Source organism: Blastomyces dermatitidis, assembly GCF_000003525.1.
Source record: "Blastomyces dermatitidis ER-3 genomic scaffold supercont1.12, whole genome shotgun sequence".
NCBI lineage: Eukaryota > Fungi > Ascomycota > Eurotiomycetes > Onygenales > Ajellomycetaceae > Blastomyces > Blastomyces dermatitidis.
Window position 1 is genome coordinate 522,204 of NW_025544785.1, and position 23,256 is coordinate 545,459.

The 23,256-nt window shown below is 46.8% G+C and overlaps 8 protein-coding genes across 9 annotated transcripts; 5 read left to right on the plus strand and 3 right to left on the minus strand.

Annotated features, from left to right (window-relative positions):
- Position 1: 1 nt before the first annotated feature.
- BDCG_08749 (uncharacterized protein) lies at positions 2-4,483 on the minus strand. Its single transcript, XM_045424537.1, has 2 exons — positions 2,918-4,483; positions 2-2,809 (listed from the first exon to the last, which is right to left on the minus strand). Exon 2 carries the CDS (start codon positions 2,739-2,741, stop codon positions 345-347), a length of 2,397 nt encoding a protein of 798 aa, XP_045273224.1. The 5' UTR covers positions 2,742-2,809; positions 2,918-4,483; the 3' UTR covers positions 2-344.
- Positions 4,484-5,019: 536 nt separating this feature from the next.
- On the plus strand, positions 5,020-6,014 carry BDCG_08751 (enoyl-CoA hydratase/isomerase; the record flags this gene model as incomplete). Its single annotated transcript, XM_045424538.1, has 2 exons — positions 5,020-5,318; positions 5,460-6,014. 2 exons carry the CDS (start codon positions 5,020-5,022, stop codon positions 5,968-5,970), a joined length of 810 nt encoding a protein of 269 aa, XP_045273225.1. The 3' UTR covers positions 5,971-6,014.
- Positions 6,015-6,635: 621 nt separating this feature from the next.
- Positions 6,636-8,164, plus strand: BDCG_08752 (F-box domain-containing protein; the record flags this gene model as incomplete). The annotated part of the gene is made up of 2 exons (XM_045424539.1): positions 6,636-7,872; positions 8,034-8,164. The coding sequence occupies 2 exons, from the start codon at positions 6,636-6,638 to the stop codon at positions 8,162-8,164; spliced, it is 1,368 nt and encodes a 455-aa protein (XP_045273226.1).
- Positions 8,165-8,525: 361 nt separating this feature from the next.
- BDCG_08753 (uncharacterized protein) lies at positions 8,526-10,252 on the plus strand (the record flags this gene model as incomplete). The annotated part of the gene is made up of 2 exons (XM_045424540.1): positions 8,526-9,291; positions 9,423-10,252. 2 exons carry the CDS (start codon positions 8,526-8,528, stop codon positions 10,250-10,252), a joined length of 1,596 nt encoding a protein of 531 aa, XP_045273227.1.
- Positions 10,253-11,268: 1,016 nt separating this feature from the next.
- Positions 11,269-13,089, minus strand: BDCG_08754 (phosphotransferase enzyme family protein; the record flags this gene model as incomplete). The annotated part of the gene is made up of 6 exons (XM_045424541.1): positions 11,269-11,456; positions 11,528-11,820; positions 11,926-12,157; positions 12,215-12,550; positions 12,701-12,976; positions 13,062-13,089. The coding sequence occupies 6 exons, from the start codon at positions 13,087-13,089 to the stop codon at positions 11,269-11,271; spliced, it is 1,353 nt and encodes a 450-aa protein (XP_045273228.1).
- Positions 13,090-14,469: 1,380 nt separating this feature from the next.
- Positions 14,470-15,950, plus strand: BDCG_08755 (uncharacterized protein; the record flags this gene model as incomplete). Its single annotated transcript, XM_045424542.1, has 3 exons — positions 14,470-14,678; positions 14,754-15,035; positions 15,344-15,950. The coding sequence occupies 3 exons, from the start codon at positions 14,470-14,472 to the stop codon at positions 15,948-15,950; spliced, it is 1,098 nt and encodes a 365-aa protein (XP_045273229.1).
- Positions 15,951-17,664: 1,714 nt separating this feature from the next.
- BDCG_08756 lies at positions 17,665-20,677 on the plus strand. Of its 2 annotated transcripts, none has more exons than XM_045424544.1 (3): positions 17,665-18,364; positions 18,443-18,514; positions 18,579-20,677. In XM_045424544.1, the coding sequence occupies exons 1-3, from the start codon at positions 18,258-18,260 to the stop codon at positions 19,522-19,524; spliced, it is 1,125 nt and encodes a 374-aa protein (XP_045282672.1). In that variant the 5' UTR covers positions 17,665-18,257; the 3' UTR covers positions 19,525-20,677. The 2 variants fall into 2 exon arrangements, with proteins under 2 accessions (XP_045282672.1, XP_045273230.1); XM_045424543.1 differs by having other exon boundaries at positions 17,756-18,364; positions 18,437-18,514; positions 18,579-20,659.
- On the minus strand, positions 20,453-22,992 carry BDCG_08757 (salicylate hydroxylase). Its single transcript, XM_045424545.1, has 3 exons — positions 22,651-22,992; positions 22,222-22,439; positions 20,453-22,146 (listed from the first exon to the last, which is right to left on the minus strand). Exons 1-3 carry the CDS (start codon positions 22,763-22,765, stop codon positions 20,935-20,937), a joined length of 1,545 nt encoding a protein of 514 aa, XP_045273231.1. The 5' UTR covers positions 22,766-22,992; the 3' UTR covers positions 20,453-20,934.
- Between the last annotated feature and the right edge of the window lie 264 nt (positions 22,993-23,256).

A 23,256-nucleotide genomic window follows, 5' to 3' on the forward strand; every position in this document is an offset into this window, starting at 1 on the left:
ACGCAAGTTGTACTCTGCTACTGCTATTGCCATTCAAGGACACGATGGACCCCCGAGATAATCAGCTGGAACGCTGGCGAATTAAAGAAGGCTACTATATTGTACGATATCTATATCCTGACATTGCGTACATATCCAGAAGTAACAGAAAGAAGCACAGAATTGTAAGGAATCCCAATACAAATATTCCAGCATATATAGTATGACAAGATGACCAAAGTAGATTATGGAATAATGAAAGAGGGGAAATGGCTGCCAACACCCAAAAGAAGACAAATGAGATATCAAATAAAATAACAAAGGAACGTGAACTGACAGTGCAGCGTGTAACCATGTTCCCTTAACTATGACCTGTCCGCAATACCGGAATCTTCAAAACCATCCTCACCTTCCCCATCCGCCTCTTCTTCTACAATATGAATCGCAGAATCCGGGCGTCTTCTCCTCCTTTTCTTCCCTCGGTGGATCTCCACATTCACATACCTATCGCAAGAAGGTGTAATCGGTTCGCTCCCAATAGCCGCGAACCCATCCCTATTATCATTCGTGATGCTACGATAGCCATTGCCGTCAGGACTATCTTTCTGTCCACCATTCTGACTCTGCGGGCTACCAATACCGCTAGCGTATAAAGCGGACATTCCTCGTTCCCATTCCATGAGTTCCTGGACGGTGGCGCTGGCCCTTTCCTTCGCGGCATGAATGGTCTCCCGAGAAAATAGCTGTTGTAGAGAGTTTAGTCGTATCTGCAAGCGTGTCTTATCCGCACGTAGGGTGTGTAGTTCCGATTGGGCCTCATTCAATGCATTGGTGAGCAACGAAACACGGACGTTTATTGCGCCCATTTGTTTCTCATGGCTGCTTGACTGGGAAGTGATGGCTTGGTCGTGTTCGGATTTTAGTTGTTCGATCTTCGATTCGAGAGACGTTAGCTCTGCTGTGCGCTGTTCGAGTAACCTCTGCATCTCTTCACGGATGGCTCCTTGGTCGACCTCGCTTTGTTCGAGCTCAGTGATCTTTTGCTTGAACCGCTCGTTTTCCTCCATCAAGGCCGAGTTCGCTTGTCCAAGCTCGGTGACTTTTTGCATGGAGGAGATAGTATCATCTTCGAGCTTCATATTCAGCTCTTCCAGGATCTTGAGATCAGCTCTATATCTTTCAATTGCGTTGTTGAGGCGGGCCTTGTCGGTTTCTAAGACACTCATGTCTTGCTCTAACTTCTGCATCTTCATCCGAACGTGCATCAGGTCTTCTGCCATAGAATCACTGGCTTCCTCGAGTGTCTTGTTCTTCTTACTTGCCTGTTCCAAGCGATGTAATGTCATATTAAACTGATTTCGCAGCGCTGCTTCTCGATTTTCACAACCAGAAACTTGTTCCTTGGTCGACGCAAGATCCTGGACCAAGATGTTTATTCTCTGGACAAGCATGTCAATAATTTGCTTCCAATTGGTTAGATCTCCATTCGCAGTCTCGCCAGGCACAGCTCGTTCGAGTGCAATTCTGGCTTGACGAAATCGGGCACCCATATTTGCGAGTATTTCAGATGCGCTGGTACCATAAAAACCGTGCCCAGAGAGGTCTTTCGCTACATTTTCCAGTGCTTTAATAGCTCGAGATTCTTGAGATAGGGCTTTGCGTAAAGTAGTGGCGATTTGAGGCAAAAAGTTTGGTGGTGGGGAAGCTGGACTGTCTAGAGCGCTGTCAAGTGGGGGTCGGTCCCTTGCACCCGCTTCATTGGAGCCAACAAGCGCGCGCCATTCCCTGAAAAGGGCGCGCTTTTCCTGTCTCATATTGTGGAGTTGCGCATTTAGAGAGTTGTTCTCTGCCTCCTGCTCTTTGTCTTGAAGAGCAACCTGTGTCGACGCGTCGGATGTGCGTAAGTGGCTCGGAGTAAAGCGGGAAGGAGGAATGGGACTTGATGAAGTGGTGAGCATCTCATTGTCCATCGTTGTCAGGTCATCACCGATAAATATCATCTCCTCATCCTCGTTTGCAGTTTGAGACATCCATGGACTATCCGCGCGCGCTGAGTCCTCATACCTCCTCAAGAGCGCCTCCAATTCCTCAATTCTCTGTCGTGCCCTAGACAACTCTCTAACTCTTTCCGGGGTACGGGGTACGCTGTCGTCCTGAGCTTCGGTTTTCACTTCTCTTAGGGCGCTTAATTCTCGGCGCAGGTTCATCAGCTCCTCTTCTCTGGCCTTTTCCGCTTTCTCTTCCTCCTTTTTCCTCTGCATAATGTAATTCATCTCTTCACTAAGCCCAAACCGCGCAATGCGCCGTCTAGCTCTGGGATCAAGTATTGCACTAAACGGCAAAAACTGGAACGTTTGTGTCTCAGATGGCAGCTCCGGCAATTCATACTTTAATCCATTATTGTCTGCCCGCGGAGTGGGTTCTGAGCGACGGCGACGCAGATTTTTGGCATTACGTTCTCTGGAGGATGGGGAGTCCTGAGATTCAATCCTCGTCCGTTTGATCGCTGGGGTTAAACCAGTTGACAGGCTGTTATCTATGTAACTGGATAACGATTCAACGGGAGGACCTGGGTCTGAAAAGCGCACTCTTTTCGCAACCTTCGCTTTTCTCGACGGTGTTCGCGGTTCCATGAGAACTGGTCGTGATGAGATAATGCTTCCTGCAGCATTTCCTGTCTGCCTGCTATTGCTCTCCGCCGGTGCTGGAGAATATGGACTGTGATTTCGCCTGCTGGCCGGGCAATTATTTTTAGCGGCCATGGTACCCTTCCGTGACTGGAACTGACACCTGCGACTGTTCCGTGACACTTAATGGTTTTTTATTGGGTCTGGTATTGTAGAAATTAGTAAATCTGATATTGGTTAGGAGAACAAAGCAAGTAAATTGGGGGGGTTCATAAACGGGAACATGGACAAAAGGCTTTAGGGTCATGTACCAAGAAACAAAATCATAGAGGAATGCGAATCTCAATCTCCCTGCACCAGCCTCTTAGTTCATATTTCCACAGCAAAAGAGTGGAAATTGATATATAGTCTTACTCCCGTCACCACCCTTTGCTTTCAACCACAGTGACGCGTAATAATTGCCCTGTAGAATGTCAGGTAGTTCACACAACAAAAGCTCCCTAACAACTATGCATGCACTCTCTTTTTCCCCATGAATTTTCTCGCCCAGACTGGACAAAGGAAGCTGAGCGAATTATGATTTAGGCAAAAGACCCGTTAAAACCTGGGGTGCAGGAGACATATATATTTCCGCGCGGACAGCAGATCGTCCAATTGGCAAAATCAAAACAACGCCGCTATTTAGGACTGGGGGGGAACAGTAGTGAAAGAATCCCCAAACTAGACGCGTTAACCTTTGCTAAATAATAATACTGGCTGGTTGAAAGGGGCCTTTGGGCGCCAACAATTTAGACACTTCGTCTGGTTGTTGTTGGGCGGTCAATGCTGGACGCGATTCTTAGCGTCGTGCTTGGAGTGGGGGGAACGCTTTATTGCAGAATGAAAATCGCTGTCAATGCGCAGCACTCAAACTTATTCTTATTCCTCTTTGTAAACATATTTTAACAGAAAGAAACTGGCATTTCGTATCTCTTTTGTTATAGCTCTTGACCTCGGGAGGTTGAGAATTGCCCGATTAGGCTAAAGGTAAATAAACAACATACCCGAACTGGAAAACCAAGCGCTAGGTCCGCGTATTTATTCACAACAGCAAAGAACGAGTGCTTTTTTTTTTTTTTTTTTTCGAAAACCGTGTATCATCTTTATTCCCAAGAGTCAAGGAGGGGATACTAGATCCTCTTCACTTCAACTTAACGGTAATTGCGATTTCGGAACATACGATATAATTGATCCAGTTATGAAATGACCACACATGATACGTATTATATAGTGGACCGCTCAATTTCACAAACTCAGAGTCGTTTCCCCTGGAAATAATTGATGTTCTCCTGATTAAAAACCTCGGATTCCGGAAGACGGGAAGGAAAAGTGTACGCAGCATCGGATGTCAAGCTGCATGCCAGTGTCCACTGTCCAACGCCCCTATGCTAGCATCCCGCGGGTTCTCCCCCTCACAGACCTTTGGGTTCCAGCGAAAGGAGGGCTGGCTCACAACAACCCGATCATAGTTTCTAGCAGTGTTTGGGCCCGGGAGTGGTTACTGCAAATGAAATCCTGATATCACTGATGGTCGCCAGCGACATGCAATGAGTTCTTTGGGGCGATCAACATAGCTGGGCATTGCAAGAAATAGTACGTCCCTGCCGATGGGATTCGCTTCGCGGTCTGAAGTGCAGAAAGGTAGCCGGATGGAGTAGATGATCCTGGCATGACCAAGTAGTAGGAGAGCAAGCCAGCAACTCGCGCGATTACTCTCCACTGACTGAAAAATCTTATCACAGACGTACCCAGTCCCTCGTCCCAATGTTGGCTTCCAAGGGACGACTAAGGGATCCGAGAGTGCTACGAGGGACGCAGCAGCACAACCTCTAACTACGGGGTGACTATTCATCGCGATATATCATATCTGTCCTGATGGCCCTGGGTATACCCAATAGAACCGGGGCCAACAATAAAATGTACAGTACTAACCCTGCCGAGTGCATACAAGGTCATGTGACTCGATTTGAGCCGAGGCTCTTGCGCAGCTCGTATCTCTGTGGAAGGGCGCAACTAATCATTGCGAGTACGATCCTGATGGAACTGCGATTTGTCAAATAAGACATCAAATCAAGGCATTGAAAGGGAATTCGTATACCTAAACAAGCGACCTAAGTTTCCAAAGCCTGCTCGCTCCGCTAACCCAAGGTTTCTATATAAAGACGTTTCAGCTCTTTCGCTGCCAGCTGCATTCATTTCTCTTCTTCGCTGAACTAGCATGTGAAAACCTTGCGCGCAGAGCCCGTAGATATTTTACTGATTTATAAATTAAGCGCAACATCTTCTCGAGACATTCACCTCTACAATAATCTAACCTCGAATAACGCCGATTCATTCCAGGCCGCCGCCCTTCTATTTCTCCTTCCCGTTCACCATGGCAGCTCCCCTCTTCACCATCCAGAAATCGGAGGGTGTCATCACATGCACCCAGCCGCAGGATGCCGTGTATTTACTGACCTTCAATTTTGCGCCGGATAACCGCGTGACGGAGGACTTCTGCCAGGCCATGCTCCTCTCCCTGGATATCATCCAGTTCAAATACCCTCCCGGAGTCGTAGTAACCACCTCTGCTATTCAGAAATTCTATAGCAATGGCCTGGATCTCCAAAAGGCCTTCGCGACCAAGGGTTTCTTCGAAAACAACCTCTTTGCTCTTTTCAAGCGTCTGTTGACGTAAGTTTGATATTGTTACAGCCTCCCTCCCCATTCCCATTCCCATGCCCATTTATTTTGGTTTATTTTGTACGTCTTTCCTTCAAGAAAGAAACACCCGGCTAACTCCACCTTCCCACCCTCCCCGGCTCGAAAATACAGTTATCCCCTCCCTACCGTTGCATTGATAAACGGCCACGCCTTCGCCGGCGGTTTCATGACAGCAATGTACCATGATTACCGCATTTTCAACCCCTCCCGTGGCTTCCTCTGTCTAAACGAAGTCCACTTTGGCGCCGCCCTCAAGCCCACCATGTGCTCCATCTTCCGGGAGAAAATTGCAAACCCAGCCATATTTCGAACTATAGTACAAGAGGGATGCCGGTTTAGCGGCAAGGAGGCGCTTGAACATAGCATTGTCGATGGCCTTGGTGGTCTCGACGAGGCGCTGGCGTTAATTGAGAAGAGGAAGCTGACAACGTTGCCTGTTTCCGGAGTTTTTGGTCAGTTGAGAAGGGAGATGTTTAGGGAGACATATGAGCTTTTGGAGAGATGTGGGGAAGATGCGGCGGAGGCGGAAAGGGAGGCGGAGAAGGAGTTGAGGGAGAAGGAGAGGGGATTGAAGCGGGTGGAGGAGTGGCAGGCGCAGGGAGGGAAAGCGTCGAAGCTCTGAGGGGTACTTTTATGATGGGTAGTTTTGTATATACAGTTATTTGTTCCATTTTGATTTTGGTGAGCTCTTAGCGAGGTGTATGCTTTCTTTATCTATGCTGGAACGTTGGAGGTTATGGTTTATGAATATCACGGAGGGGTCTCTTATTTATATACGCATTAGATGGATAGTATAGACATGGTTATATCGTACACTGACGAAATTGACCTTTGCTATTGCCAGACTTTTGGTGGGAACAATGAATAAGGTCATTTATTATCATGACTTTCCTAGGTTAGGCTAACCATATGTATAGACCCCTAGACTCAAACGAGTATTACCAGAGATAGGGAAATAAGATTCCGCAGCAGCAAAAATTATTGCTTGCCTTAGTTCGGTTTCGTCCCTCAGCGACTGTTGTGCCGATGTTCGGTGATGTCATCAGCAGCAACACCCACCATCCAAGTCGAGGCGACAACACACTTGCCATCTTGTCAAGTTCAATACATACCACTGCTACCTCAGTAATTCCTACAACACCAGATGATAGACCAGCTACTTCTCTTATAGCTGGTAGCTATAACGTTTTCTACGATGACAAGATGGCCCGGTGTTGAGCAGTCAGAGCCTTCCCAAGATTTCCCCTCGATATCTGACACTGCTTCAAAGCCCATATAAGTGCAGCAATGACCAGCAGCAACACGAGCACAGCCCAGAAGGGCACCTCTCCCTTAGTCCTCATGCCTCCAGAGATTCTTTACATGATCCTATCCTTTCTTCCACCCCCTAGTCTGGCGGCATTATCCTCCACTTGCCGCCCCCTGTCCAAACACACACAGAACGATCTCCTCTGGAAGAACCTCGTCAACTCGAATTTGCCGAATACCCTTAGTGAACCTGCTCCATTCAATACCTGGAGAGAGCTATACATATCCCAATTCCCATTGTGGTTCGTGGCGCGCAACAAGATCTGGTTCTCCGACGTGATCGACACAGGAAAGCTTATCGTGACGAGATACAACTCGCGCAAAGGTATGATCGAAGGCTACCGGGTCGTTGCCAAACATACCTTTCGACAATTCCAAACGTGGACCTATGATACCGAGGTCCTTATACACTCGTTCAAGCCGCAAGTCTCTTTGTGGACGGATGACCCGGTCGTGCAACTGGTCAATTATCTGCCCACACCATCCTCACCATCCATGAACTGGCGCTTTGGAGAACTTCGAATGCCCATGGCTGTTGAAGCCCAGCGTGTTTTTAACAATTTCATTTTGTGTGCCAAAATGCCCCGTGAGGATGAGGACGACCCTGAAAAGATTGTGTGGCCGCCGCGGCTTATCCCGTCTGATGAGCGCGTGGACCTCTCAGAACAGCAAAATTTGTCGTTCACACCGAGAGGAAATGTTCCTGAGAGATATGAGAATCTTTGCATGTCAGCTTTCCAGGTTAGGCGCTGGGCACAACTTGGAAATTTCGGGGCTGTTTTTGATGTAAACAATACCAGACATGGTGTATCTACATATGCAACTTTGCAGCCTGAGCTCTATACTCCGACTCGAGAAAAGCCGTACCAAGGTATTTGGGTGGGGGATTACTCTGGCCACGGATCCGAATTCTTACTCGTGTTGCAGCGGGATGGCCCATTCGCACAATGTCATGACGACGAACAACCAGATACTGAGAATGATTCGGCAAGCTCCACATATTCCTCTTCGGCAGGTTCGTCACTGCCTGTTCCACGAGGGAGATTAGAAGCCATAAAGTTGACCGGTGATCCGAACGTACCTCGCGGGCAAATATCCTTTTTGGCAGAGGATATCGGACCAGGAGGATTAATCCGGATCGCTGATGAAAATCTCTTCAAAGGAGCTCGGGTGGTGCGAGGTCAGGGCCATATTGCGTCGACAAATTTCAGAGATGGTGAGATCCCTCCGTCCCCTTTCCTTCCCATTCTGAAGAATTTTGCTGCCATCCACCCTTTCTTATTTCCCCTGGTCCTGTCCAATGAGTCGCAGTTTCCCTCTTAGATCCCTTTATACCTGTGGCTTCGTATTAATTTGGTTTACTTTTTTTTGAAACAGATAAGTTCATCCCTGCTCAGCTTTTTCTTATTTCACACGACTGCATGGCTCTGTTCTGGGAAGAATTGAAGCACGTTTCATATTATCGGCGAGTCGATATTGATGGTCTTGTTAATCAAGAGCTGGAGTAATACGACAAAGACCTGCTATAGCGATAAGTGAAAGATCCGTTCGATTCTCATCGTGGAACTATTAGTTGCTGTCATTATATTCTTCTACTTGGGCGACCAACGAGATGAACGGAATGATAGAGAGCACAACGCTATTTACAGCTAGTTTCACTCGAAGAAAGCAGCTCCAATACGTCTGATAACATAGCTTGTTGATCGCTCACCTTGAGAGCTTGTTTTTAATACATTGCAGCCGGTTGTGTCTGTTCTCGACTTTTTGTCGCGTCCCCAAATCGTTCTTTCAGGACGCAGCGGAGATAAATGAAGCATTTCCCCTTAATTTGATAGATCGGCATTCGACCATCTTTACTCTTTTTATAAAATGGAACTTGAAGATGACCGCCCTATTCAAGTCTCACCCGAAGATATTGAGGCCCTAAATGGCCTGGTATATGAGCGATCTCGTATTGCGGACACGAAAACTGATATACTCCACTCCCCTCGCACTACTCCTCCATTAGATGCCATAGCAAAAATACTTTTATCTCGAGCGACAGGGGAGACAACGGCGTGCGCTATGCAAATTGACAAACCGCGTAATGAAATCATTTTATCCATTGCGTCAGACAAATCGATACCAAAAGAGACACTAGATTATTTGCAAGGTTTATTCCACAAACTCCAAGGAGTGGCTGTTGCACAGCACAAACATGACCTGCGGATTCGGCAGAGGGATGGCGTATTTTTGGGCTATCTCATAAGAATGCGGGAACAAAATAAGCTTAATACATTACAGAAACGAATCAGAAATGTCTATCACGCTGTCTATATGTTTACTTATGACAATTTTACTCAGAAAATTCTCGAGCCACTGGATACAGGCCATAATCTTTTCCAGGAGTTCTACAGTGCTACTCAGGAAGTTGTCAGTACCAAGGAATACAAGTCGAGAGATTCCTTGCTCACCATAAGGGCCCTCCTACGGTGGATAATCGTCAATGTCATAGTCCATGGGAAAGAGATTCTCAAGAGGAATCGGGTGTTGTCGCTGTTTCTCTGTGCTATGAAGGTAATGCGGAATACCTTTAAATTACTTGCTGGAGATTATGACATGCGATGTGAATTAAAATATCTCCACGAAATTTTAGGTACGTTTACCGTGTTCGTCAACTACCTTGACGTGATATATCATTTGTATTCTCGGTCTCCTAATGATGTGAGCTAGCCTCTATGTCATGTCCATTCTACCAACTGGAAATTCTAACTGCAGAAGGAATAGGTTTCGATATATATTCGTATATCATGGATATCGTTTCTATATCCGACGCCATCCAGTCCTTAGTCGACAGTGCGAGATACGTCCCTGATCGTGGCATGTTTTTCGGGGGAAAAACACTACGGGTGAACGACGTCCGAACCCTTGAGCGGCCCTTGAACATACCAAGTTCATCCGCTGGCTGGACCATAATCGTTCGAAAGATGCTCCAAGCGCTGAAGGTCCCAAGGAGCAGGTCCATGAGGCTTCACTATTTTACCAGAGAATGCGGTGATAACAACGACCCCGAAATCCGACAACGAGCCCATCCAGAATGCTCTATTGTCCTCCACTTGCTCCTCCAGCGTATCAGGAATGGTGTCACTGAAACCTCGAGCCACCAAAATTACCAATATTATATAACCCCCCTCCGGTTTATTGGCACTAGTCACGGGGCTTGTAATATGTGCAATTCGTTATTTCAAAACTTGACACGGGTCATTGGAGTTGTGTTCCGGGCGACCGTAACGCGGAAGGAATCATTTACATGGAAGTTCCCTGTTGCATTGGAGGAAGCAGAAAAGGAGGAAGAGGGATTAGAGGGCGTGATGTTAACTACAAGGGAGAAACGGTGTTTGGCCAGAATGAAAGAGCGCATTGCGACGGGAATGTTTAGGTCGGCCGCGGGGCATTATTTATGGTTATCATTCCCTGAGGTCGGATGGGGGGACGCTTTAAGATCGAGGAAGCGGAAGAGGGAGGAGGGAGAAAAGGAGGAAGAGGAAGAAGAAGAGGGGGAGAAGGGGGAGGGGGTAGATCACGGACGGTGCAAAAGAAGTAGACTGGGAGAATGATCGCTGGCAGGAGATGGATGGCTTAGAGGTTTTTCGTTGAGTTGACGGCGGATAAACACCCGGATTCTATCTCTGTCTTAATATTTTTATTTCTGCAGTTCTTGGGGATTGGCTTCAAGTTTTTTTATTGAAAATTCATGTAAACTGTTATACCCCGTCTTACTTTTCTCTCCTTTCTTGGTTGTATATTGAGAGGGAGAATGCATTGCTGTGAATTGTGTGTGACGATCGGAGTAACATGAACTCCGAGAAAGATGTAGATGTTTGCAGACTGATCACTGCTTCTTATAAAATTCATACGCCGATTGTGCTTAAAGTAATATGACAGAGGATGTCCCTCATCAAGCGCGTTGTAAGGTCCTCCCAACTCCCTTCTCTTTCAGTCCCCTCATCCTCCAAACCTTAGCATCAACATTGATAGCGCCATCTTCACCCATCGGTTAGCCATCCAAATCTCATCATGGCAACACTAGAGTACCATCCGTCCAATAACGCGCGGGAAGTTGGTTCGCTATCTGTACGGCTCCTTTGAGCCGGACTCCTTTAGGTTTGAGTGGCTGCAAAAAAGCTATTCATGACTGCTAGAGAATTTCTTCCCCAGGACTATTGCGCGAAGCTGAGATACAAGTGTGGACCCTTGACTGTATGATTATTATCCCTTTTGCGTTTCTCCCTCCCTCCCTTTCCACAGGCAATACGCATGCTGATATTCCCCTAGGCTACAAATGTGGTTTTTATTCCTGGGAAAGTGCGCATCATCCAAGCGACCTGCAACCCATCAAAAAACGATATTAAATTAGCAAATCAATCTTCATATATCCATAAATTTGATTTTGTCCAGGGCTGTTTTAGACGATGGGAGGAAAGCCCATCACTTACGTATCCCTCAAGAAACAGGATGGGTCGGAAAGCCTCGGTCAATATAAATACAGAAATAGTCCTTTCACTCAGTCTCTTCGTAATCCACAAATGGTAGGGCTTTGAGCCACGCCTTGCGCTCCTCCTCATTCCTAGCCTCACGGCTCAAAAACCCGCGCTATCCCGTCAGCCAGTTGTCTCTTTGACAATTCATAATCCGCATCGCTGACCCTGCCATCCCAGTGTTTGAAACATCCGGTGTCACTAATAAAGTTGTTCATGAGCTCCACCCCCGAGCCCACAGCTCTTCGTCCTGTCCCTGCTGCTGGACTTCGGCGCCCGAGAACTGCAATAGGCATGGCACACAAATGGTAAGCCGTCTGATCCCACGCCGACAATCTTTTGCCACTCTTTTACCACATCCCTCAGCAAGCTCCTGAGGCATGGTTCGTACTCTGTTAATGTCAACCCTGGGGCAACAATAACTTGGTGACGGAGTGAACCCTGACCCTGCATGGCCTGGAAGGCTTCGTGTTGACTTGACAGAATCGAGCCAGGTAAAGAATGTGTAGTGTCTGTGCTTGATGCAATGCAATGCCTTCGCTTTCTGCTGTTCATGTGGAGTCATTGAGTCAAAGTTCGCAGGGAGACAGACTTGCTGCAGTTCCCCAGGAGCCGGGCCATTGTAATCCAGAAACCGGAGCATGTGACTTGCATTCAAAGTGGACAGACACTGACAGATTGCCAGTCAATGATGCTCAGGATATGGGTTGACTCTTCAGAATTGACAAAAATAATTTGCAAAAGCAAATCACTGTGCCATAAAACTGATGCATGGGTTGCTCTGTTTTCTGGTAGAACATATGGCGCCACTTTGAGATAGTTGTTCAATGCGGAGAGTTTTTTCGAAGTGCTCGGCTTGTATTGTCTGGGTCCGTAGGAAAGACATTCTGGCATCAATGGGTATATGAGTCCTGCCCTTGCACAGACAATCTCTCAATACGCAATGGCCATCATGAACTCCGCAGGTGTAGACCCTGGGAAGTACTCCGCACTGTTAAGCATATGAAAATAGTTGTCAAAAGGGTTGGGGAGAAATCTTACAAGGTCCACGATCGGTGTCCAGGTCTCCTCTCCCAAAGTCACAAAACAAACGATTGGTGGTTGGTCCAATGCCAAAATTTGCACTGTGTACCTTGTTCCTGTTCCTGTCAACATACAACGGTATCGTGGTATCGAGCGTAGCGGGGAGGTCATTCTTGTAGTACAAAGCTCCAAGCTTTGTGAATTTAGTTGAAGCAAGAGTTTTTTCAATATCAGCAACTTGCAGCACAATCTGAGTTTTCTGCTTCTTCTTCATGCTTCCCCACACGTCACTCAGCATCACACCGAGGTGTTTCTCCATAATGATATACTCTGCTCCAAAAGAGTTCTCTAACGCTATCAAGCTCCATGCATGACACTCGGAACTGGGAGATGGAGGACATTACCCAACTAGTGAAGTTAGTGCCGATACTGCCTATACGGGACGGAAAGGCAAATGAAAAGAAAAGGGAGCAGCTTGTACAAAGTCCATGGTTGCAGCCTCACTGGCTGTAGTGAAGTGCGGTCTGCCCGCATTGGGATTTGGCAGTTTGGCAATCACCTCGCGCCCATCACTCATGGTAAGCAGAAGCACTTTGTTATACTGGCCCTCCGAAATCTTAACAACATGAACACACGATTTTGATCCAATGGTAGACGCAGCAAGTTCCAAAAGGTTTGGCATGTCAAACTTGACATAGCAGCATGTAAGTTGTTGATGTTCACCCCAGAGCCATCGACCTGAGGTAAATCGACTGAGCGCCTCCAGATCATGTTTTAAGTCTGTAGAATAGCAACGCAGGAGTGGAAGAGCACAAAGGATTAGATCCTTCTCGATATAACTTGGGATTCTGTTCTTTCCTCATACCTTGGAGGTCTCGCTCTGTTGGATGCATTCTACGAGAATCGGAACTGAGGCATCTCCCCAAAAGCCTAGCACACAAAGAACATAAATATATATGCGAGGAACGAACGACGTCTCAAAGAGATTGCTCAATGAAGCTCTGCAGATGGCTCTCACGATACTTAACCGAGCGATTCTGAAAGGTGTGATGGGCATTTTTCATCTGCGGATGGTATTTGGAGCAGATGACCAGATACGGATTAGATGTCCAGGGGCTTGGCGCGTCGTGCTCTGTTTGGCTAAGCGCGCGTCTAAGCGAACCAATTTAGCTAATTTACGCTAGGCTAGCTTAACCTAAACCGGGAAGCTGGCGCATGAAAATGTAGAAGTGGGGCAAAAGTTAGAATCTAACTCCAACTAAGTATTGAACATAACAAGGACCGACTTGAGATGAATAAGCCAAGGAAGTGAATGAAGGAGGAGTCAATAGCAGGATGCCTTTCAAAGTTAACCGACACTGAACCTCAGGCTAGTTTTCTCGCACCAGGGCCCTGAGCCATCAAACTTCCTCCTCAGTTTCTCCTACACCTTACGGAGTAACTTTCTAGCTCGACGATACTATAAGCAGGTGATGTCCCTGTTGGTTTTCTACGGTAAAATACTGGTTATGAAGAATGTGATGGTATGGGCACCTTGCTGCTCCCAATGCTATTGTTACAATGCCGCAGGCGTGTCGATGACTCTCAACATATCTATCTCCAATAAGGCGTGCCAGGAGTTTTCGATACATAGCGTGCTTAAATTGAGAAAGAAGAACAAGCACACAAGCTTGTGCCTACATACCAAGTAGGCTTTGAGGATGGAGCGAAGAGATAGATTCTAGGGGGAAATGAGAAGGTGTATTCAGGGGCAAAGCTGGTTTACAGGTACACCGCAATGTGGGGACTGTTGTTGACATATTACTGACGCTTTAGAGCGTTTACATCTTGAAAAAGAGTATGCCCTAGATCGTACTGGATTGTGTTATTCCACGTGATAACACTGAAGTGATTGAATCTAAAGGCGGGTCTGCTTTTCTGTTAGTTCCCAGTTCAACGACGAATGAGTTCTGTGTTGTGTCTGCCTGGGTGTTACGACTAGTTTACAACCTGGCCCTCTGCACATTCTTCATTCTTTCTTTGCTCATCTTGCAGGTGTATTACATTCAGCTTATGTTTAGTCTTCTTGAAGCCGATCAAACCGTCACCACCAAAAATTCTCTAAGAACGCAGCGTGAGATGTCAAGCGAAGTGTCAAGCAAGAGGTGACTTGTTACACCAACGCTCCAGCTGATTGTTGAGGGGAACGGTAAGGATCCGTTCGCACTTGCCAAGGATCTCTAGCTGATACTGCCATTAGTAGACAGATGGAGGTAGACAGCAGAGCAAGCCAAATGGAAGGACCCAACGGGGAAATCGAGTGGGAGAGAGAGCGACTAGGTCCAGAGTTAATGGACGGGACTCCTTTCCTGAGCCCTCATCAGCATCCTCTTTGGAAGGGTTTCATGGATACCCATGAGATAACTGCTCAAAGATTTCCCCCTTCCAACCGAACTCTGATTTTGGAGCAGTACAAAGTCCTCGAGCGTTTAACAGAAGAGACGTACGACAAAATGATCCCAGTGGAGCATTTTGGCAGATTCTGGCCCTGCCATTTCTTTCACGATGGCTAACCTAGGGGAGAATCCTCTACTCCGTATAAGGCGGAAAAGGCTAAGCACATAGAGGTGAATCTTCATGAGCCGACTTACTATTGCAACGGACGGCCTCAAATTGACATGCCTGATAGGATGAGAGATGTATTTCTTGAGTATGAATGGAAAGTTCCGATGACAATGGAGGAGGATAATGCTCTGGTGAAAGAAATTAAACATCTAAAGGGGGAGGAGCGCAGGTTGAAAGGTGTCATTAAAGTGTTGGAGGAAGATAAGGAAGCGATGCAGGTTCAATGGAATGAGATGTACAGCCACTTCAATATGTAGAAGAATAGTTATGAATCTTCAATTAGAAACTTGGAATGTGCAGCTGGGTCAAGATCACATTAAGAGAAACCCAGTTCTTGCAAATATTCAGGGACTTCGCCATCACCTCGAGGAGTTGACGAGAGCTCCAAATAAGGCACTTTCTAGCTCCGAAATTCTTCCTGAAGTTACTACTCCGGGATTGCCTCCGACTTTCTCTCCTGGAAAGAAACAATCCCTTCCACCAGATGGAACAGAGACAAAGACCACTTGCACCCGAACTTTGAAGGGGTTATTATAGATGCAGACGAGTTCTTCGAAGAACTATTGATGATTATCTGGACGATTCTCAGCACATACTGAAACATGGCCCTTCACCTGCTCAGACGCAACCGGCAGCAAAGAAACTGAAAGCAGAAAAATCTTTCGAGCAGACAAGCGTTGCCACAACTCCAAATATTTCTCCCGCTGATAGGAGTAGATCCCTCTTGGCCATGGTACTTGAGCGGGGCCTATCAGCTGCCGGGGAGAAACCATTACATTTGTCCTCTGGTCTGCTGACCAAGGGTGCCCCGGAGAAGCGTCTTAAGGCACGGGTCGCATTTAAGGCAGGAGTGAATCCAAAGCAAAGTAAATCCTTGATTACTGACTCGAGGCATTCTGTCACAAATACGCCGATTGGTTCTTCTCCTCCCAAGTCTTCAGGAAAAGCAAGACAATTTGTTTTTGGACAGCCTGATTTCACAGGGACAATGGCTTTGTCCCATAAACTTCACCCTCACCTCTACTCTCTCGCTAGAAAGTCTAAATACTTTGCGTTGATGAAATTTGGTGTTGTCCCTCCCAAACGTGGTATTGTAACTTCACCGGAATATTCTCAAACTGAGAGGTTCTTCACCCTGATCCTTTGGTAGGGATATTAGACCAAGATCGCAGAGCTTGCCCAAGCGGCTTACTAGTTCAAGTAGCTGTGCAGGAGGAACGAGGTCACTTTCTTCCGAGATCCAGGATATGCAAATGGGGACGCCGTGCCTCTGACTCAAACTGCTCTGGGTGAGACAACATTCTCTGTAATATTACCTTAGGACATCTTGCCCAGCGTAACCCTGCGATAAAGCAGAAACAATTGCAGAGTGCAATTCGAGAGCCATTTCAATACACTAGCATCCGGGAGTTAGCTGACGATTTAATTAAGAAGAGGTTGAGATGCAGCAGCGAAAATCTTGCTCAGAAGTACATGTACTGTACATCGATTTTTTGAAGCCAAGTTTTGAGCAAGAATTGCGCAAGAATTGCGCAGGAATTGCGCAACAGTTAACAGTTCCAACCGGACCACCCCAACATTGTAGTGTTTAAGTTAGGCCTTTGGAGGAGCAGAACGGAGACATAAACTCAGAAGCTGTCGCTGATATCCTGGCCAAACAAGAATCCACATTTCGAGAATTGACGGATCTTTTCAAGAAATATGATTCTGTGATGTTGGCAAAGGCCCTGTACAATTATGAAGCCACGTCGTTTCGCCCATGGGTTCCATTTTCGTTCGCTAAGATGACCTTCGGATGAATTTGGCTGAGAGGGGAAACGAGGGCGCTTGTTGTTGCTGAGGAGGAGTTTTATTTGCTTATTCCTGGTTGATTTATGTAGCTCATTAATAATTGTTCACCGTTGTTAGCCTGTTTCTGGGTTCTCTTTCCCGCATGGCAGCGGGATCATGCCCCCAAGTCCTCTGTACCGGGAGGGCTAGGTGCATGTAATGTATGTACATGTACATACCTACCTTCCTCAAACCTTCTTTTTCTTGTCCGTTGTATTATTCAATAATGTCAATGTTAGGCAGAATTGCGTCGGCAGAGGGGCTGAACACTGTAAATAAATGGATATTCCCAGCGACAGAAGAACTGAAAAATTCCCATGAAATTGAATGAACGTATTTGCACCCCTGATACAACCTCTCTTCGTTGTCTACACATAACGTCATGGCATTTAACCTGGTGGATTTTGCGGCCTCGGACATCCTTGGGTACTAGGTGATTGTTTCAAAAAGTAACAGTCAGACACAATCAATATTGGGCCGGAATGGACATGCGCATCAGTGCCCAATTGCCCGACAACCCACGAGCAGCCTTGTCTGCCTGATCTTGAGAAGAGCACACAATTGGCTATCTGCAACTTCTTATTGCTCGCGAAATCTGAAGTTCTTGGCCGTGAACTATTCGCAATGTTGGCACAGAGGCGGGGTTGCAGGTGATCCGATGCTCGTACTGGCTTGACGACCAGAAAGCCGTAGTCAATCCGTGATTCCTACACGCAGGGGGGCGTATGTTGTTTGCGATTGAGAGATTGGATCTCGTCAATTTATGTATTTCTCCTGCGACAGGAATGGGTAACCACCAACCTTGTTCGCCGAGTGGAGATCCGTCACCCCGCCCGCGGGTTATTTCGATTTGGCTGATAGCGAAGCTAATAATAATTATGGAAACCGATCACGGTTTGCTTGAAGGTTCCTTTTTTGTTGGACGCTGATCATTATTGCTGCCCAAACCAGGGCTCAGCTCTGGCTCCTTGTAATCCTGTTGGCCCTGTTACTCTGGCAGCTTGGCGCATTTCCCTGTGTCCCAAAAGAATAATCCTGGCTCTTGAGATTCTTCCAGGAACAGGTGAAAGTGGCAAATCGCAATCATTCATTTAAAGTTTCCTGGGTAATGCGAAACCGCCCTCGTTGTCTGATAGGCGATGCGCTCTCGGTTGTCTGGAACTTGAAGGAACATGATCGCGTACGTTGCGTTGATTTGGCGGTGTGACCTTGTTTTGGCCTTTCAGGTCTCCTGTTTCTTTTCGCTCTGCGTAAGTTATTCGACTGGGAGAGCCAGATGGAACTAATGTTGCCACTTGCCAGCCCTAGGAGCCCATTCGATTTCCTTCAACGGTTTGGAAATGGGATAAAATAGCATATTTCGAGTACTATCCCCGAGGCCTCATCCCATTCAAGGTCGTGTCTGTCTTGTTGCCTTTGCCAACGTCATTATAATCATTCGATTCCAATTAACTGTGGAGCACTTTCACCCTGCTTGGGCCGGGTTGAGGCCAATTACCCCCCCTTACGCACGTCTAGTGATAAAACTTTTCCGGTATCATATAAGAAGCATATTGTCCCCCTTGATATCACTTTATGATTTGCTTTCTGATATCTAGTTTGATATCCATGACCGTCAAACATAATCATGTCTTCTCAAGGACATTTCCCCTACCCAGGAAGAGCGGCAATTAGGGATGAAGCTTATTACCCAGTGAGCAGTGAGATAGCTGCATTTCCTCCTCCTCCTCGAAGGTCAGTGAAAATTGATCACTAAGTAAAGAGGACCGAAGAAATTTACAACTATACTCACTTAAATCATGCTAGCGCCAGTGTCCTAAATCGAGAATATGAACCGCAGACATATCGGCCAACAGCAGAGGCTCCTGGGCTGTACCATTCTAGGTAGATCCGGATTTCATTGCTTAACCACGCGAAATGGACACTGAGATCTTGTCATTTGTTTTAGTGGAAATAGGACTTCGCCTCTATCGTGGGAGCATTCTCGAGAAAGGCTGGAGCCATCTCGATCGCCCGATCGTGGACGATTCAATGAACATCATATTTTATACAGCAACACTGGTAGAATACTAGTCAATTCCTCGCCTTACGATCGATATTCATATGTTTCATCTCCAGCAAACCTAGGACCGATTGGCGCACTGCCGCGTCCCCCGCCTTGTTTTGGCGAAAGGGATGCACAACCTGGGTATTCTTCCCATGATTTTGTGATGCGAGACCCTGATTCACCCACTTCAATGGAGACGTTTGATCTCTTTCCTGAGCATACCAAGAGACGGATACCAGAAAACACGAAAAGCAGTGCCAAACATCACCAACAGAGACGGCCATCCAACCGCGATGAGTTTGATGGACCTACTCAGCTTTTAAACAAGCTTTCTCCAGGAACTATTGCGGAACAGGAGAAAGATTTGCCTCAGTTGCCCACTAGCCTGGATGTCCAAGAGCAGGATAGGATCCTATGTGAAGTCAATGATTGTTTGTCCCGGTGTGCTTTCAATTTTGTTGCAAAATATCAATTCCCCATCCCTTTGGAGCCAGACAAGAGACAGGTGAGAATACCAGCGGACCGGGAGTGGACAGAATGGGTCTATCTCTTAAAGCGATTAGCCACCAAGCGCCGGATTCCTGCAAGAGTTCTTTATAATAACCAAATTAAGCAGTTCGTGACAGTCTTGGAAAACTCTTTGGAAATGCGCCATGCAGCTAAGCACCAGTCACGACCAGTGAAAGATGATAGGAATATCCTCCAGCTGATATCCGCGGGAACTCAGGTTGCTAAAATTCTCATGGATGCCTCCGCAATGGAATTTTTAGACCAGCTATATTCCCGAACTGAAAATCTAATCTATGAACGGCGAAGCTACCTTGGAGGCGCCTTATCCAAGCCTTGAAATACAGCAAGAGCCTACCATTGAGGCAAAGAAAGTGAAGAAACCAGTGCTAAAACTCGGTTTCAGATAAACCCCAGCTATCCAAGCATCCGTACCGTGCGATCAAGCCATCACGGACCCCGAGATAAATCCTGGTTTTGATCACCTGGCAAGGAACGGCAGCCAGCCCTTGTGATCGCTTCATAAGCGCTTTTTGTTTCTCTTTTTTATGTTTTTCTGACGTTTGAGACCGGCTGGCCATATTTTACACTGCCCTGGTGTCTCCATGGATTTTGCCAGCTCAACGGAACCGCAGTATGTCTACATGAAATCCACAACTTCTCCCTAGATTTCCCCAGTGCACTGAAGTTCACAACCACGACCTAAGAAATTGCTCCCCTTCCGGCGGATATATGCTTTCTTCTAGTCGTCCTCCGCGCCTAGGAACCGCAGCGAGGGCAATACACAATACCCCTTGCTAGCGCGTATGAATTTCCGTCCACTCTGCCGCACGGCCTTACCAGTTGAATTTACATTTCCAGTTCTGTTCCCGGCTTGATTTCCGCTGAGCTGAACCTTTTCCACTCCCACATGCCTCTCATTCTTTATTTTCTAATGTTCGAAACAAGTTTCCCTTGTTGAGTTGTTCGCCTTACTTCCGGGCAAAATATATACCCCTATCATATACATATCGTCGCTAGAGGCAAAATTCGGGTTGAAGGAAAGCCCGCCTGCTTTGCCAATTGTTTTTTTCATTTTTTTTTTATATCTGCTGTATACGTCCGTTATTTTCATTTTATCCCCCCACGCATACCCAACCCTGCGGTCTATTATTCTCCTTGATTTCTAAATCAATTGTCTGCACTTGTTCACTACTTCATACCCTCCTCCTAATTTTAGTCTTCCTTGTCGTGCTTTTAGATCTGAGGTGTTTTTTGGTTTTATCTTGCTTTGGATATATTCAGGTTTTACATGTGCTCTTTGCTCTATGTTACATATAGTATATACGTACTGTATTGATATGTCTAAATATCTTCTATCATCTTTTCTTTCATTTCTTTTTTGGATCAATACTTGGCTTACGCAATTTATTTTCTGTCACCTTTCCATTGCAAGTCAAGGTTAGCCATCCAATATCAAAATATATTTGAATGCACTGCTCATAGTAAATCCATTGCTTCGGATGTAAGGAAATCGAATTTAACAATTAATCCAAAAATCCCAGTTCAGCAGCAAAACCAATAGGCATAAATATCTTGGGTATACATGTTATTTCTGTCTAGAGGCTCATATATGCTTCTACACACTGCTCAATGGATATCCAAAACAAAACAACGGAAATCTGATACGTTGTCCAAACAAAATCGACAATGTTAGCTAGAGCCAACGCGCATATCACCTAGCCCTAGCTAAAACGAGGAAAAAGTTTCCTTAGGAAATTCGCTTTCCCAAGCCCTTCACCAACCTTCCCAATCGCGCCAACCACATCCCTTTCCAGCCGAAAAACCCACCAACCCCTACAACGGAAGCCAATATAACCGTCAACACACTGGTCAAAACCAAACCCTGTTGCTTTGCCTTCCTCTCGATCACAGAGTATGATTGATTACTAAAACTAACACGGGCGTACTGTGTTGACCAGCCCAGAAACGGTAAGTGCCGGTCAAGCATCTCTTCGACCGACTTGCGCAGCAAGTAAAGCGGCGATGTCACCCCCCAGCGCATTTCAATGTAATTGCAGTGTGACAGGTCATTGATAGCGTGCGCATCTGGGATGCGATGTTTTGTGTATGCGGCTAGAGCCGCGGCGCGAGCATTGTTGGTATCGACCTTTTCTTGTGCTCCCTGAGACGGGGTCGGGGGGCGCTTGTACACACCGTAGTCATCTAGAAATTCGAAGAGGATGCGCACGTCTTCAAGCCCGGCGTTTAGGCCCTGACCGTAGAAGGGCAGCATGGCGTGCGCAGCATCGCCGACGATCACGACGCTGGAGCCGAAGTGGTGCGGTGAGCATTTTATGCTGATGAGCGGCAGGTGCGGGTTCGAATTGAACTGCTCCTGTAGGGAGCTTGGTGGGATGAGTTCCGGTGATACGCCGGGGAAATATTTGGCGAAGAATTCGAAGATGGTTTCCGGAGCGTTTTCCAGCGCGGCGAACTGGGCTTCTGGTGCAAAAAGGGTGCATGTGAAGGTTTTATCCGGCGATGGTAGCGCGATGAACATGAACTCTCTCCCAGGCCAGATGTGAAGGTGATTTGGCGAGATGGCGAAATCATTAGTGTCCGTCGGCTTGATTTGGAACTCACACCACTGTACATCGGCGTATTCTTGCTGATAGTCCATGTGAGCATATTTCATAAGATGGAATCTGGTGGCGGAGTGGGCGCCATCGGCACCAATAAGGAAGTCGAAGGTGACTTCGATCTCCGGCGCTCTAGTGATGGCAATTGGCTTGCCGTTGTGCGTGGTGCTGGTAGTAACATCTTTGACGTCCTCAGGGTTCCTACGCTCAAACCAAGCTTTCTTATTTTTGAAATCCGCACCGGTTAGCTTGTGATTGAACAAGAGCTTTACATTTGGGCATTTCTCGAGCTCGTTGAGGAGAAGTTCGTTAAGCGTGCCGCGGTCCATAGAGTTTATATGCTAGGGCATGTTATCAGTAAAGCGACGATATTTCAATGCGCATTGAAGACGTCAACTATATGGCTTGTGCCTTACCCTGCCATGAACATCATATGCCTGGGGCTCTTGTGTCAGGTTGCCCAAGTTATCCTTCCTGTGAATCATCCGACCCCGCATGGGGATTGTTTCGTTCATAATAGCATCTACAAAACCTGGCCGATTGGTCCGTACCATAGAATTGATACCTCGTTCTGAAATGGCTAGATTGATGGACTTGGTGAAGTTCAGGGGGGTCGTCGTAGCATTGCGGAGATCTATGGATAGATATAATTAGTATTAAATCCTTTTTTCGCCAACAGCGAAGCCAAGCTTGCAAGGTAAACAAAGCATATAGGAGTGAAGCATATTAAACTGAACATAGTATTCCGATTCCAGATGCACGTGACATCTCTGCGTGCTTGAGCTAGCGGAAGGAAGAGGGCACTATCCCCACCAAGGCGGTAGAAATGACAGAATAGCACATACCTCCACGAAGTTCGTATAACTCCACATCGACGCCTCGATCGGCAGCATAGAGCGCAGCCAGAGACCCCACGGGGCCTGCCCCAACAATGACTACCTTTTCCTTTGTTTCTGCCATACTCGATCCCGCGGCTGGATGAAAATGTGAGGTGTCAGAAAGGAAGGGCGCGAGTCTCAGCCGCTGGGGGAATATGACAAATTAATCCGATCAACAGCGGAATTAGTCATCCCCGCTCCGCTTACCCATGTCCTCCGCGCCCTGAAACCGGAGCTTAAATAAATCCTTGATATCAGGGGTTTTGAGAGGAGGTCGGAAAGGCGAGCCATTTGCGGGTAGCATTCACACGTGAGCTTGAGTCGCGGTTATTTTTAGACTTCGGCGGCTATCGCGGTTACTTTCGACCGTTGGTGCTAAAGTTCCTCCTGGAAAAAAGATTCCGGAGAGCACGATCTTGCTACGACTCACTTATTTTACTTGCTAATTACTCGATACTTTCATTGTAATAATATATATATTTATTCCAGACTAGCACCTCTACCTGTCTTGGTTTTGCTCCATATACCCCACCAAAAACCCTAGAAATACGCCTCAACCGGGGCTGCCTATCT